Consider the following 13,777-nt stretch of genomic DNA (forward strand, 5'->3'; position numbering starts at 1 on the left):
GGCCTCCGACAGCTGAAGTTCCAGAAACGAGAGAGGCCGTGAGTTCAAAGACCTCCTGTTTAGGGAGGCAAAGCCCAGGGCAGCCAGGAGACGGTGGCCGGGTCAGAGGGCTGAGCCTCCCACTCCCTGGCCCCACAACCCCACATCGCATGCCCTCCAGCCCCACTGCTGTTTGCCCAGCTGGCACATGCTGAGACTCCGTGGCTCCCAGGGCCTCGAGTTCCAATAGGTGCTCCCGTTCCTCTGGTCACCAGCAGCTGGCACAGGCACCTGGGTTCCCATCCGGCCCTGCCCTTCCCGCTCCTCCTACCAAGACCTCCTTCTGCCTGGCCCCGATGCCCTGCCTTCCCTGACCTTCCGGCTGGTGAGACCATAAGGACACCCCCTCCCTGGGAACTCCTTCTCTCCCTTAGTTCTCCACCAACGGCTCTGATGAGCCCTCATTTCTCATTTCTGTAATGAGTCTACTTTTTCTCCCCCGCTGGCTAAAGGAGGCCTCCTTCCCCCCACCCCATCCCCAGTTCCAGGCTGAGCGTACCCAGCCCCCTTGCAGAGGTACTAGCAATGGCCAGATCCGAGTTTCCAACTCGGGTGGGATTGTGGTCTCTGCATCCAAAAACACCTCTGAGTGTCCCACCCATCACCTCACACCTATCCGTTTACCTCCTCCGGTGATTCATCTCTAGACAGCCTTCTTCCCACCGGGGCACCACTGTTCTCCAGAACCCTGGCTCAACACATACTTCGTCTATACCACAGTCCCCTGGCCATCCAGCCCGCTGATACGGCCTTGATATTCTCCAATTGCTCTGCTCGCTTCTTATTCCTGCCCTGTTGTTTTGTGGCTGGACCCCATCACAGACCACCCCCCACCCCCGGCCTCCCTCCAGGCCCTCCCACTTTTAAAGTCCTGGCCACACCAGCCCACCCAGCCTTTCTCTCTCAGCACTGCCATCCATGGTGTCCGTGACCTGCTTGTGGACTGACAGTGGTTCGCTGTTGCCTACTGAGCTGAGTCATACTTTACTAGACCTTCCTGGAGGAGCGACAGCCCCAGAAGTCACCCCATCTAAATGTGCAACAGAGATGGAAGAAGCGTATGAGCCTGGCATATGGCAGGATAGGATTTCAAGCCGGTGGGGTGAGAAAACCTGGTCAGCAGACCAATATGACAACAAGAACTACACGTTTAGGAAAACAATGGAGTTTGTTTCCAGCATATAATGTCTACGAAAACAAATCCGAGAGATAAATCTTTTTTTTTCCTTAAATTTTTTTAATGTTTATTTATTTTTGAGACAGAGACAGAATGCAAGCAGGTTAGGGGCCGAGAGAGAGGGAGACACAGAACCCAAAGCAGGCTCCAGGCTCTGAGCTGTCAGCACAGAGCCCGACGCGGGGCTCGAACTCACAAACCGTGAGATCATGACCCGAGCCAAAGTCGGACGCTCCACCGACTGAACCACCCAGGTGCCCCCCGACAGGGCTCGATTTTGAAAGATTCCTCGGGCTGCTGTGCAGAAAACACAGGGTGGGAGTTGAGAACAGATGCAGGCTGAGGTGATGGAAATGTTGTCAAGCAAGAGAGGCCATGGTTACATAGCACTGGGAATGCAGTAAATACCGCTGGATTGTTTGCTTCAATATGGTCAATATAGGGTCGCCCGGGCGGCTCAATCAGTTAAACACTGACTCTTGATTTTGGCTCAGGTCATGATTTCACCGTTTATTTAGTGGGACTGAGCCCACGTTGGGCTGTGCACGGACAGCACAGAGCCTGCTTGGGATTCTCTCTCTCCCCCTCTCTCTGCCCCTCCTCCCACTCAGGCTTTCTCTCTCTCTCAAAATAAACTTTTAAAAAATGGTCAAAATGGTCAATTTCATGTTATGTATATTTTACTACAAAAAAAAAAAAAAAAGCAGATGCAGGGAGACTAGCTCAAACCAGAGCATCTCAGGGGCGCCTGGGGGGCTCAGTCGGTTGAGCGTCCGACTTCAGCTCAGGTCATGATCTCACAGTTCGTGAGTTCGAGCCCCGCATCAGGCTCTGTGCTGACAGCTCAGAGCCTGGAGCCTGCTTCGGATTCTGTGTCTCCCTCTCTCTCTGCCCCTCCCCTGCTCACACTCTGTCTGTCTCTCTCTCTCTCAAAAATAAACAAACATCAGGGGTGCCTGGGTGGCTCAGTCAGTTGAGCATCCAACTTTGGCTCAGATCATGCATAATCTCATGGTTTGTGAGTTCGAGCCCCGCATCAGGCTCTGTGCTGACAGCTCAGAGCCTGGAGCCTGCTTTGGTTTCTGTGTCTCCTTCTCTCTCTGTTCCTCCCCTGCTCACGCTCTGTCTCTCTCAAAAATAAATAAAGATTAAAAAAATTATTTTTAATAAATAAGCATCAAACCAGCGCATCTCCAGGTGACGACCGTGGCTTTTCCAGAGGGTGATGATGGTGGGGAATTGAAACGGTCATATTTGGGATATGTTTTGGAGGTTCAAATAACAGGAGTGCAGATGAATTCTAAAGGAAAAGTACTCTTTCGTTTGGGCCTGGACAACCACCTGGATGACTGGGCCACTTACAGGACCTGACACGGAACTTCGCACACGGCACATAATCAAAATGATGCCTGAGAAACAAGGGGCGGATGCGAAGGGGACACTCAAAGTAGGTAAGACTCACTTATGAACAGTCCCTCAAGATGTACCGGCAGCCAAAGATCATGGTGCCACTACACAGGCACATCAGTATTCAAGTGCACGGTCCTTTGCAATTTGGGAAAGGGGCTGGCTGAGTTACATACAAAATCCTACGATCTCTCCACCTAGGACACAGGAATGATAGGAGGTGACGCTTAATACATCCTCCTCACTGCCAGCAACGAGACACACGCTTGACTGAGCATCATCCCACCTGCACTCCCGTGAATCAAGTCCTTCCGTGGGTCTCCGAGTCAAGAGGACTCCTTAGAGAAACCGTCCAACTAGGTGTGTCCTCCATATGAGCCCGCCCACCCTCCCCCGGTGCTTTCTGGCCAGCAGGTGCCCCCGCCGGTTTCCATAAGCTTCCCTGGATGCGACCGGAGGCATCGTCTCAGGAAGCTCCCAAGACCACCGTCAGCCAGGAAGTAAACACCACCAGCAGGAGGGCAGAGATGCCCAGCGGCCGACACCCACCTCGGTGAAGAAGCCTGCTATCCCAGCCTGGCAGGAGCCGTGTTCCTCTCCGTACTTCTTCTTATACTCTAGAGGGGAGGAAGGAAAGAAGCAAACCACAGCCTCGTCAGTCTGTACCGGTCGTGTGTGGAGCGGCTGAGCGTGCTGGCCACTTCCCCGTGCACCGCTGTGGGCCGGGCCCAGGGACGCCTTCCAGGCTGGGGTGTGGAAGGAAAGTCTCGGGAATCCACCAGACCTCAAAACTCCAGCCTCTGGTGCCATCGGGCCGTGAGGCTCCCGAGCGCCCCAGCGGACTTCCTGCACGCATGTAGGGGCGAGAGGAGCGGCAGCCGTGGTAATTAAGTGGGAGGCGGGTGACGATTATTTCATTTACTCCAGACAGGATGGAGAGCCCCGGGAGGAAAGGGAGCTGAACACATGACCCAGAAATGGAATGATGTGGCCATCCCTGTGTGGAGCCCACTGGAAGACAACCCCTCCTTAGAGCTGGAGGCAATATGATTCCTGCCATCCAGCCAGAAACCAGCCATCGGAGCCTGGGGCTGCAGGAAGAGGGGACCCCACCAGACCTGCCCCGCACTCGGTTACACTATCACTGATGGGGTATGGTGACGCTATACATTGACCCCTGTATCTTCCATAAAAGGGGAAGCTCTCTCCAGGTCAAAATAAACACAGACGGTTAAGTTCTTTTTCCTCCACCGTTCCCTCGCCGTTCCCAACACTCTGACCCGACAAAGGGGGCATTCTGTTGCTGATGTTCTATTCTTCAGTTGGAAGGAAGATGTTTTCGCACGTTCTAGGCACTGTTAGCTGCGTCCACGCACGCCATTGCCTTGGTCTCTTATCCCTGGGAGCCCATACTGTCATCGGTTAAATAGGCAAAACTCCTGAGGCTCAGAGAGGTTAGGTGAATTGTTCAAGGTCACACAGCTAGTAAATGGCAAAGCCAAGATTCACATTTGTTCACCTCTGTGGCCTATCAAAGGCTCTGTGGAGTGAGTGATTACTCAAAACCCATACAGTGACCAGCCGGCTGAAATAATTACATGGGTAAAGACACGGAGAGAGAGAGACATTCTGCTCAGGTGACTCTGATTAATTACACATGAAACCAACACTGTCGGATACAGGTTCATGGCTGCCTGCCCCTGGGCACCTGCAGGCCTGGGCTACCCAACAGAATAACCCAGTGATCCTCATGTCACCCGGGGGCTCTTGGCACATCTCTGCTACCATTAAAGGCAATATACTTAATTTTGAAACAAAATAAATAATCCAGAGGAACAATGAAGCTATGATTGCAACAAAAAGCCACTTCCTGCAGCTCGAGTGTGCACTAGAGGAGAAGGGGGAAAAGGACCCTGGGGAAATATACAGAGTAATTCAGTTTCTAACAACACTCACTGCAGAGCCTGGTAACATTTTCCAGTAAGTGGCCATTAACCGACTGCTAAATTACAACGGAATGTCAATTGAGTTACTCCTCTTCCTTGAGAGGGCTAAATCAGTTCCTCCAGCCTTGTTCTGTTATTACAAGGAGAACTCACAGGCCTGTCAGCAAGCAACCCAGGGACAATGGACCCCGCCTGTTCTCTGCAAAAATCTGGCACCAGGGCTGGAAGTGGGGCTTATGCAAAGTCATAAAGACACCATGCATCAAACTGTCTGATGGCAAGAAATAATAAAAATTAATACTAAATCCTACATCAAATAGCATAATGGCAAGAAGGATCAAAATGTCCCAACCCGAACAAACAGTTATATTACATCTGGAAGGTCCGGCAAAAAGCGTATCCTCCCCCACTGCCTCCGGGGGTTAAACAGCCAAATGTAACTCTCATGCAAATGAACCGAAGAAAATTCAGACCCCACCAGCTGAACGAAGGGACAGAGCAGGACACATCGGTTCAGCCTCATCAATGTATGACATGAGTAAGGACTGCGCAGGAATCTTTGACATTTCAAAGAAAATAGTCTCAAGGTCTCCTTTGTAACAGGGACTCCAAAAATAGCAGATATGAAAATGTGTCTTTCTCCATCTCATCCCCAAACTGTGCTGGTCAGCTCTACGCCAGGAGCAGGACACAGGGCTCCTGAGGGAGCCACGGCCACTCTGGGAGCTAGCAGTGCTCCCACCCCCGGCCCCAAGAAAAAGTCCTGAGCCAGCATCGAGGTACCATTAGAGGCCAGCCCCGGGCTCCCCAAGCTGGGACGACCTCATCAGAGGTCTGAGGGCCAGGGACACACAGAAAACAGGCACGATCCCACCGGCTTTGACTTTCTGAGACCCAAGGGTCTATACCTGCCTTCTTGGGATGCTCTAGAACAAGGGATCAAACCACGTGGGGCTCCTGACTAGTACCCAGAGCGCTGAGCTCCCAGAAACTTCTGTAACTCCGAGTCACCCCTTCAACTTGGAACAGGATCCAGTCCTAACGCCTCCACCCCCACCCCATCCCACCACACATACTCTGCGGGGAGGAGAGGCAGTCACGGCAGTTCAAGTCTAGGAAGGCTCAGCTGGTGTGACCGGATCAGACACGTGCCTATTCTGAGCTGCCCACGGCCTTCCGGAACTCCTGCTCAGAACAGCTTCTCTGCCCAGGTGAGCCTGGAGGTGTCTGTAAATCACACCCCCTCCCCGTCACAGCATGTGTTTGTTTATCACGGCTGATTCGACACCAAGATGAATTGGTTCATCTCACTGTCCCCAACACCAGCCTTGTGCCAGTTCGGAGGAAGTGCCAGCGCTGCTATGCTAAGGGAGCACACAGGCAAGTGGCTCTGTGCACAGCCCCAAGGCCCAGGCGGAGACAGAAGAGGAGCACGCACATTCCTCCAGCTGCAAAGCACCGGAACTCTCCAACCTACATGCTTTGGACCTTTGTCCCCACTGCTCTGCCAGCCCTCACCTCTGCCTTCCAATAGGTCAGGCTCCCTGACCACCAGCCCCAGCCTCGTTTCACGAGGAGTCGTGTTCTGGGTACCAGGAATCCTGAGCCCCCCCGCCCGGGGCCACCACTAACCCCAAAGGCCTAAGGGTGGTGGTGGTGGTGGTGGTGGTGGTGGCTGGGATTGGAGCAGGGCAGGGACCCACAGGATCGATGTTTCTGGGCTTTGTAAACCTAGATTGGCTAATTCCACCTCGGGCAATTCCGTTCCCTTTGGGGCCTCAGGAGGAAAGGGACAGAATGCTCAGATCCAGTTCCTGAGACGGCAGGAAAGCCTGTATACCCCAGAGCTTTGAAAAGGGAGGTAGGCATGGAGACAAGAGGCTGCCCCATCCCAGCGTCCCCAAGAAACCCCCCGCCCAGATCACAATCCCTTCCTCCACTGAGAAGTCCAGGCAGTGCAGGCTGGAAGGATGGGGTGGGACCTCCAGACGCCTGTGTCCCCAGAAGAACTTCCCCTGCACAAACACAGGCTGTGGGCCCCACATTGGTGACTCCTGGCCATGTCCACACAATCTCCACCTGCCCCAAGGATGTGGCCGGGCAGAGAGCTACAACAAGCCCGTACCCTCCCCTGCTGCTGTGGAACAAAACATTTATCCACCTTGAAGCAGTAAAGGGGAATCAGGCTTGGCATGAAAGCAGCCCACGGATGCAACAACAAACCTAACACCGTTTAATCCAGCGGGACTGAATCCGAGAAGCCAAAGTTGTGGCTGAACAAGGGGACCTGGAAATCACACGGCGGAGGTGGGAACAGGTTGCCGTGGGTGGGTTTGAATTTCTTGGCCTGCGGCATACGCTGATCCATTAAGCTGTGTGGCTCCTCCGTTCTAAAAATGGTAGTATTTTCCTTGGGTGAGCTGCTGCCTTTACTAAGCCCTGTGTAAACAGAAGGCAATTCAGAGAGGAAAAAAATAGTGGTTTCCAAGTGTCCACAACCCACGACTCAATACATGGACCTTACACTAATGAATTTTAGTTCAATCAAGAATTTGATTGGGTGGAGCCACCTCCTGCACCTCTTCCCCAATTGCTGGTGGGATAAAACCAACCCACGGAAAGATCAAGATTTACATGCAGCGTAACATATTATTCCCTCTGATCTCTCTTCCTATTTCAGAAAGGTTCGGCTCTCAAAGATCGTCTTTGCAATGCGTCAATTTTAAAATTATTTTTCCCGTAGCTCCTGAACTTAGCCATGAAACAGAGACAAAAACAGCCTTCTAGTCTTAAGTCGTTTCTGAATTTTTGCTCAATTTCTGAGTGAATACCGAGTAACTAATCATTAAACTACAATTTAGAGGACAATGAATTCGGGAAGACAAATCTCTGCTAGTAAGAAGGGCAGCTCAACATGTAAAACTGAAAAGACAAAACTATCCTCAGTTGCAAGGGACCACAGTCTAAGTGGAAAAAAAAAAAAAAGTAAATAACCTAAATAGCTAGGTTAGAGAAGAAAGGAAACCATTTTATCAAAATAATTAACAATTAGGGGCGCCTGGGTGGCTCAGTCGGTCAAGCATCCGACTTCAGCTCAGGTCATGATCTTGCGGTTTGTGAGTTCGAGCCCCGCATCGGACTCTGCACTGACAGCTCAGAGCCTGGAGCCTGCTTCACATTCTGTGTCTCCCTCTCTCTCTGCCCCTCCCCCACTCGTATCTGTCTCTCTCTCTCTCTCTCTCTCTCAAAAATAAACATTAAAAAATTTGTGTTTAAATATTTAATAATTAAGCAATGGTGGGCATTATAAGGCAAACTACCGAAAGCCAGAAACTTACAATGGAGAGAAGCTTTAAGAGGGGAAGAGATCTTTAGAGCATATCTATAATTCGAATCCTATCCATTTATTTTACAGATGGAGTCACTATTGCTCCGAGAGAGCAAGGAGTCTATTGCAAGGCACACAGCAAATTAGGCTGAGTCAGGATGAAAGGGCAGGGCTCCTGAATGCCCACACCATCATGCTTCACAGAGCACATCTGCAGTGATAAAATTCTTATCCTTTAAAAAAAAAAAAAAGTTTTCCATCGATGGATGAATGGATACACAAACTGTGGCATTCATTCAGTGGAATATGAAGTCTTAGGGAAGGAAACTCTAATGCGTGCTACAATACGGATGCCCGAGGACATCGTGTTAAGTGAAATAAGCCAGTCGCAAAAGGACAAATACTGCATGATTGCACTTCCATGAGGCGTCTGAAGTGGTGAAACTTCAGTGGTGAAACTCATGGAGGCAGAAAGGAGAATGGCAGTTGTCAGGGCCTGCAGGGGCGGCGGTGGGGGGCGAGGGGGTGCGGTGGAGCGAATGGAGCGTTGTCTCGTGGGGACAGAGTTTCGGTCTGGGACGCTGACAAAGTTCTCAAGATGGACAGTGGTGTTTGCACGACAACGAATGTATGCGATACCCCAACGGCACACTTAGAAACGGTTACGATGGTAAATGTCACGTTTTGTATTCTTTGCAAAAATTCTGAAAGGGTTTTAATGTTTTGTAGCCTTGAGATAGTTCCTTCCACACCCAGAATCCACCAGCAATCTTGCCAACTTCAGAAGCAGAAGCAAGCAACTGTACAGGCACAAAATCATAGACCTGCATTCAACGTACTGTGTGTCACAGACGACATGTTTGTGTCACCCTAGAATTCATATCTTGAAACCCTAATCCCCGATGCAACGGTATCAGGTGATGGGGCCTCGGCAGGTGACCAGCATTAGGTGAGGTCATGAGGGTAGAGCCCCCATAAATGGGCGTGGTGCCCTCTTGTGAGTCCCGAAAGACCTAAGGGAGTTTGTCTCTCTCTGCTATGCCAAATCGGCCAGGGCCTTGATCTTGGGCTTCCCAGCCTCCAGAACAGTGAGATACAGGTGCCTGTTGTTTGCAGCTGCTGAGTCTGTGGTACTTTCCTTACGGCAGCCCGAAATGACCAACGCAACGCACGCCGCGTTAGCTTCCGTCCCTCCAAAAAAAAGTGACCCCGAACATGGGACAGTCACATCTCAGTGAGAGTCCCAACTCCGAACAGAATAGAATTCACACGATGACCGAAGCTAACAGACTCAGGGAATGACTACCCCTGCTGCATGGACAAACCACTGTTCAGACGTGATACCAAATGCTTACAGTAAGGAAAGATCTAGGACGCAGAGCAGATGGGCCTCCCAGTACATGTTATCAGGCTCAGGGGCCCCATCTGCCCCCTGCACCTGCTGGAACTTGTCTATAGTTTGCATCTACAGTTACAACTGCAACGTAGCTTGAGAAGTCTCTAGCGTAGTGTCCTAAAAATTCAGGATAAAATTATGACAGAACAGGAGATTTTGCTGAGCGATGGGCCACAGCACCCCAGTAGTCACAAAGAAAACCAACACCCCAACAGAACAGGTGGTGCAAAGAAACCTTCTCTAAACTTAAAAGCCAACAATCATTTCTCTGCTTAATGAGCCTGTGACCTTCACCATCCTCCCCAAGCCTGTTTGCTCATCTGTATAATGGGGATAAGAATACTTACCCCCAAAATGATGTCACTACTCAGGAAGATCATAAGTGTTAATTACCTAACACAATACCTGGCAGCCGGTAGGTAACTCTGAAACTGTTAGTTTCTGTGAGAGGAATAAAACCCAGGATACCCATCATACAGATTTGCAATTTTAGGAGAGGAGATTCCTAACATTTGGACTTCCAGAAGGAAATGTTAGACGATGCGGTCTGAGCAGTCAAGGATTCCACACGATGCATGGAAACATGTTTGGAATACAGAATATATTTGTGCCCGTGGTAACATTCTTGGCACAAAACGGAAATCTTGATGGGGTTCCCTGAGCCCCAAGAGCCACTGCCACAGAGCTGGTCTCTTCTTCTGGCCCTGGTGTTTCCCTCTGGCCACCCTCCCTCCCTCTCTCCTCCTCAGGGTCCCTCTCCGCCTTGACTGGCTATAACACAGAACTACATCTGTTTTTAAATTTGCTGTATTTACTTAAATGAGATAATGTTTATGAAAGCTCTTTAGAAACCATAAAATCCTATGTAAATGTAGAGTTCTTTATTTAATAAAAATGTATGGGGCTTGTTCTTGAATTTTTAAATGGATCAACTTAGCCTTTTAGGGATCTCTCCAAAACAAAGCAAAAACACAACCAAACAAGACAAAACCTCAAATCCTTTTCATTTGTAAATGGACCTTGATTGATTTTTATCCCCTGTAGAGCCACAGCATTCAACATTAGATGGGGGGGGGGGGGGGGGGGGGATAAAAACTTCACATCTGAATGGGTGATCTATTTCCTCCTCTAGAAATAAGCACCGTCCTGAGAGATACAAATCAGCTGGGAATAAAAGGCCAGTCACACCCAGATAAGAAAGAAGGAAAGTGGCACAGAAATCTTGGGAATCAATGGGACAATTTTAAAGCACAGTAAAATTTGATAAATTCAGACCCTAACAATTCCCAACATGAGAAGGTTTAAACATGGCATGAATTAAATTTGAAAGCATCTACAAAAAGAAAAGAAAAGAAAAGAAAAGGGGTGGGGGGAGGGAGGGGAGAGGAGATCTCACCAAGCAAATAAATCGTGCCAACAGGATGTTTAAAGATATTTAAGAACTTATCATCTTTTCATAGAGCCTTCAAATCATTTTTGTAATATCCAACTTTCTACAGCCTTCATTATCTATTCATTAAAGCAGGATCGGCTAGAAACCTTCTCAGAAGGTTTAAGGATACTGTAACAGCACTTAATTAGAAAAATCATACTTACTGAGGGTTCACCCTGAGCTACGAACTATGTTAGGCACCTGATATATCTCAAATACCTCTTTAGGAGGGATTAATCTCCCCATTTTTACAGATGAGGGCCCCGAGGCTCAAAGTCACCCAAAGTAGGAGCTGTGGGTGCAACCACAGGGACAAGTGATCCTGAAACCGGGTCTAATATCCAATGTTGCTCTGCCTGCTCCTGTTCATCAGTGTTTTACCTGGACCACTTTTTGTTAATTTAGCAGAGCTGCTCCCTGGTTTTTCCATATTCGTGAGGCTTTTTCTGTCGCCGTAAAAAGAGGACTTGTTTAGACCCCACTGCTGCCGAGCTCTGGCTTCTTGCCTCGGTGGGCTCAAGGGCAAACGATGAAAGACTTCTCTGTGCCTCATAGTCTCCATGCACTGACTTAACTTCTGGGAGCCCCCAAGTAGGACTTGGTTGACAGTCCCAGGCTTCACAGAGCTTTCTCTTCAGTTGACAACTAGCTTCCCCCCTCACCGTCCCACCGAACCTCTCGTTTTCCCACACATTCTGATAAAACCAAACAACATATGGTAGCAATGATGCTGTTCTTGTATCAAACATAAACTAAACGGCTGACTTAACGGCATGCTCCGCTGGTTTACTTTGTGTCCTAAGTTCATCTTTGTTTCCCATTCCCTTTCCATTTCCTGGTTCCAAACAGGATATTCTGATAGCATTTCCCACCCACCCAGAAACAGGAAGCACCTGAAAAGTCATGAGAAAAATGTCTTTGTGCCAAAGACCGATTTTTTAAGAATTCAAAAGTTGTGAGACAGTTTGGACAGGGGCCCACATACTTCGAGGCTTTCCTCTATTAAACCAAACTTGCAACATTCTGAAGAGAGCACGGGTGACCCTCAGCGAGACCCATAATAAGGCCGCAACGAGAGAACAACGTGTGGTCTTTCTCAGCACTTCTGAAATTTCTCATGAGCCCCTAACAATAACCTTCCGAAGTAATGCCAGGGAGGCATCACGGCATGCATTCCCACGGAGGGCCCAGCCACAGGCGTGAGGCCACAGAGGCACAGAAGAGCAGGCCCCAGCCCAGCTTCCTACGCCCTTCAGCGGTCCTCCCGCTATCCCACAAAATGCACACCCAGAAGCAGCCGGGCCCCCTCCTCCCCTCCCAGCACCCACCGCCACGACCGACACCGGATTCCCGCCGTTCCTTTCTTCCGTGAGCCCCAGTCGGGTGCAGACTCTAAGGGGGTATCCATTCCTCCAGGAGTTGCAAACTGAAATAAGCTGTCTTAAGGCCACTTAGACCCGGGATGCGGCTTGGGCCCTTGGGGAGAGGTGCCCTCTATACACGCTGGCATGAGATTCTCTCCCCCGCACGGCTCTCCCACTTGTGAAACATCATGTTTCCACTGTTTTCCCCTGTGGATGGGGAACTTGACAGCTGGGACTGGGTCACTTGGGTTTGATTTATCAGGCACTTAAGACTGTGTGGATTTTATTCCTAGCAGACAAATCAGGAACCCCACAGTGATTGACAAACACTTGCCTAGCGTGCATATAGTACATTAGCACGGAATACAGACCACAAGCACATATATGCTTAGTGCGCACGCTTCCGTGGACACGCACACAGGGCACTGGTCTGAGAACTTACAAGTTTTAACTCACTTCGTCCTCTTCACAGACCCCTGAGGTAGCTTAGGCACAGCTCAGCACATTAACAATGTGGCAGAGCTAGGACTCGAACGCTGGCAGTCTGGGTCCAGAGTCTGTGCTCTTAGCCACCAGGCTACTTGGCCTCTCCCTTGCATGACACATGAATGACGGAAGGGAACGAAAAACTTGGCCCGGAGCAAGCCACACCGCATCTCTAGACCTCAATAAAGATAGGCTGGCCGAGATGATATCCAAAAGGTCCTGTCAAACTGTGAAATATTTTAGTTGTACCGTACTTAGCTGTAACGTGATCCCCCACTTGGAACAGAGAGCCTGAGTCACCGAGTTTTTCCACATTAAGAGAAAATTTGGTTGCTTTAAGACCAAAAGTAGTCCACAGAACTGGGAGGTGGACATCCCCAAAGTCAACAGAGCCCAGGCCAGGGTTCTCTGTGGCCGGCATCCCCCATCCTGCCAAGCCAGTCTTCTAGAGAAATCTGAGCACTTACCACTCTTGCCTCCACAGGACCAAGCACCACAGAAACATTCTCTTCAGTGTCCCATTGTTCTAGGGGCTGCTGTTATACCCCAACATTCCTGGGAGAGTGTTGAGTTAGGACACGGAAGTGTGTGTGTGCCCATGAGAAAGGAGGATTAGGCAGGGGGACGGGGTGAAGAGGGACCGCCATTTTGCTTATTTTTTGGCTGGCTCCATTTGGCCACCATTAAGCCGAGGAACAGTGGAAGAGTAATCCTGGAAGCCTGAGCTGATCCCACATCCACTGTCGTGTGAGGAATCTGGGATCACGAGATGAGCCCCGTGTCAGCTTAAACTGCGTAATAACCACAAAACCTGTGACAGATAACAGGCATTCGTTTCTCACTCCCACTCCTACAGATCAGCTGGGGTTTGGCCATCTAGTTGGGCTCTGGCTGTAGGTTCAGTTCAAGTCTGTTCCACACGTAGCTCGTCTGGGACCAGTGAGCCACAGGGGCCACGTCCTATGGTGAGGATCCCAAGCACCCAGGGGGGTGGGGTGGGGGACACACACAACACCTCTGAAGGCCCAGAGCTCACACACACTTGTGAATGAGGGCCACTTGTGGAACAGTCACCTGGCCTCGCTGTGGCCCTCCTTGGCTCACGTGGGTTTCCATCTTCCTGCCAAGCATCACACCAGAGCCACCAGCAACGGGGAAGGCAGGCAGGGCCTGCTCTTGAGAGCACCGACACCCAAAACGTT

General features: G+C 50.2%; 1 protein-coding gene across 3 annotated transcripts in view; it reads right to left on the minus strand.

The window, feature by feature from the left end:
• Positions 1 to 13,777, minus strand: part of ITGA9 (integrin subunit alpha 9) — a 357,855-nt gene that overhangs the window by 314,199 nt on the left and 29,879 nt on the right. For all 3 annotated transcript variants that reach the window (XM_078432512.2, XM_078432513.2, XM_078432514.2), the window contains exon 5: positions 3,173 to 3,240. In XM_078432512.2, the coding sequence (XP_078288638.1) occupies positions 3,173 to 3,240 (68 nt within the window). The remainder of the gene's footprint in view (positions 1 to 3,172; positions 3,241 to 13,777) is intronic.

Source organism: Panthera onca, chromosome C2, assembly GCF_046562875.1.
Source record: "Panthera onca isolate mPanOnc1 chromosome C2, mPanOnc1 haplotype 2, whole genome shotgun sequence".
Taxonomy (NCBI): Eukaryota; Metazoa; Chordata; class Mammalia; order Carnivora; family Felidae; genus Panthera; species Panthera onca.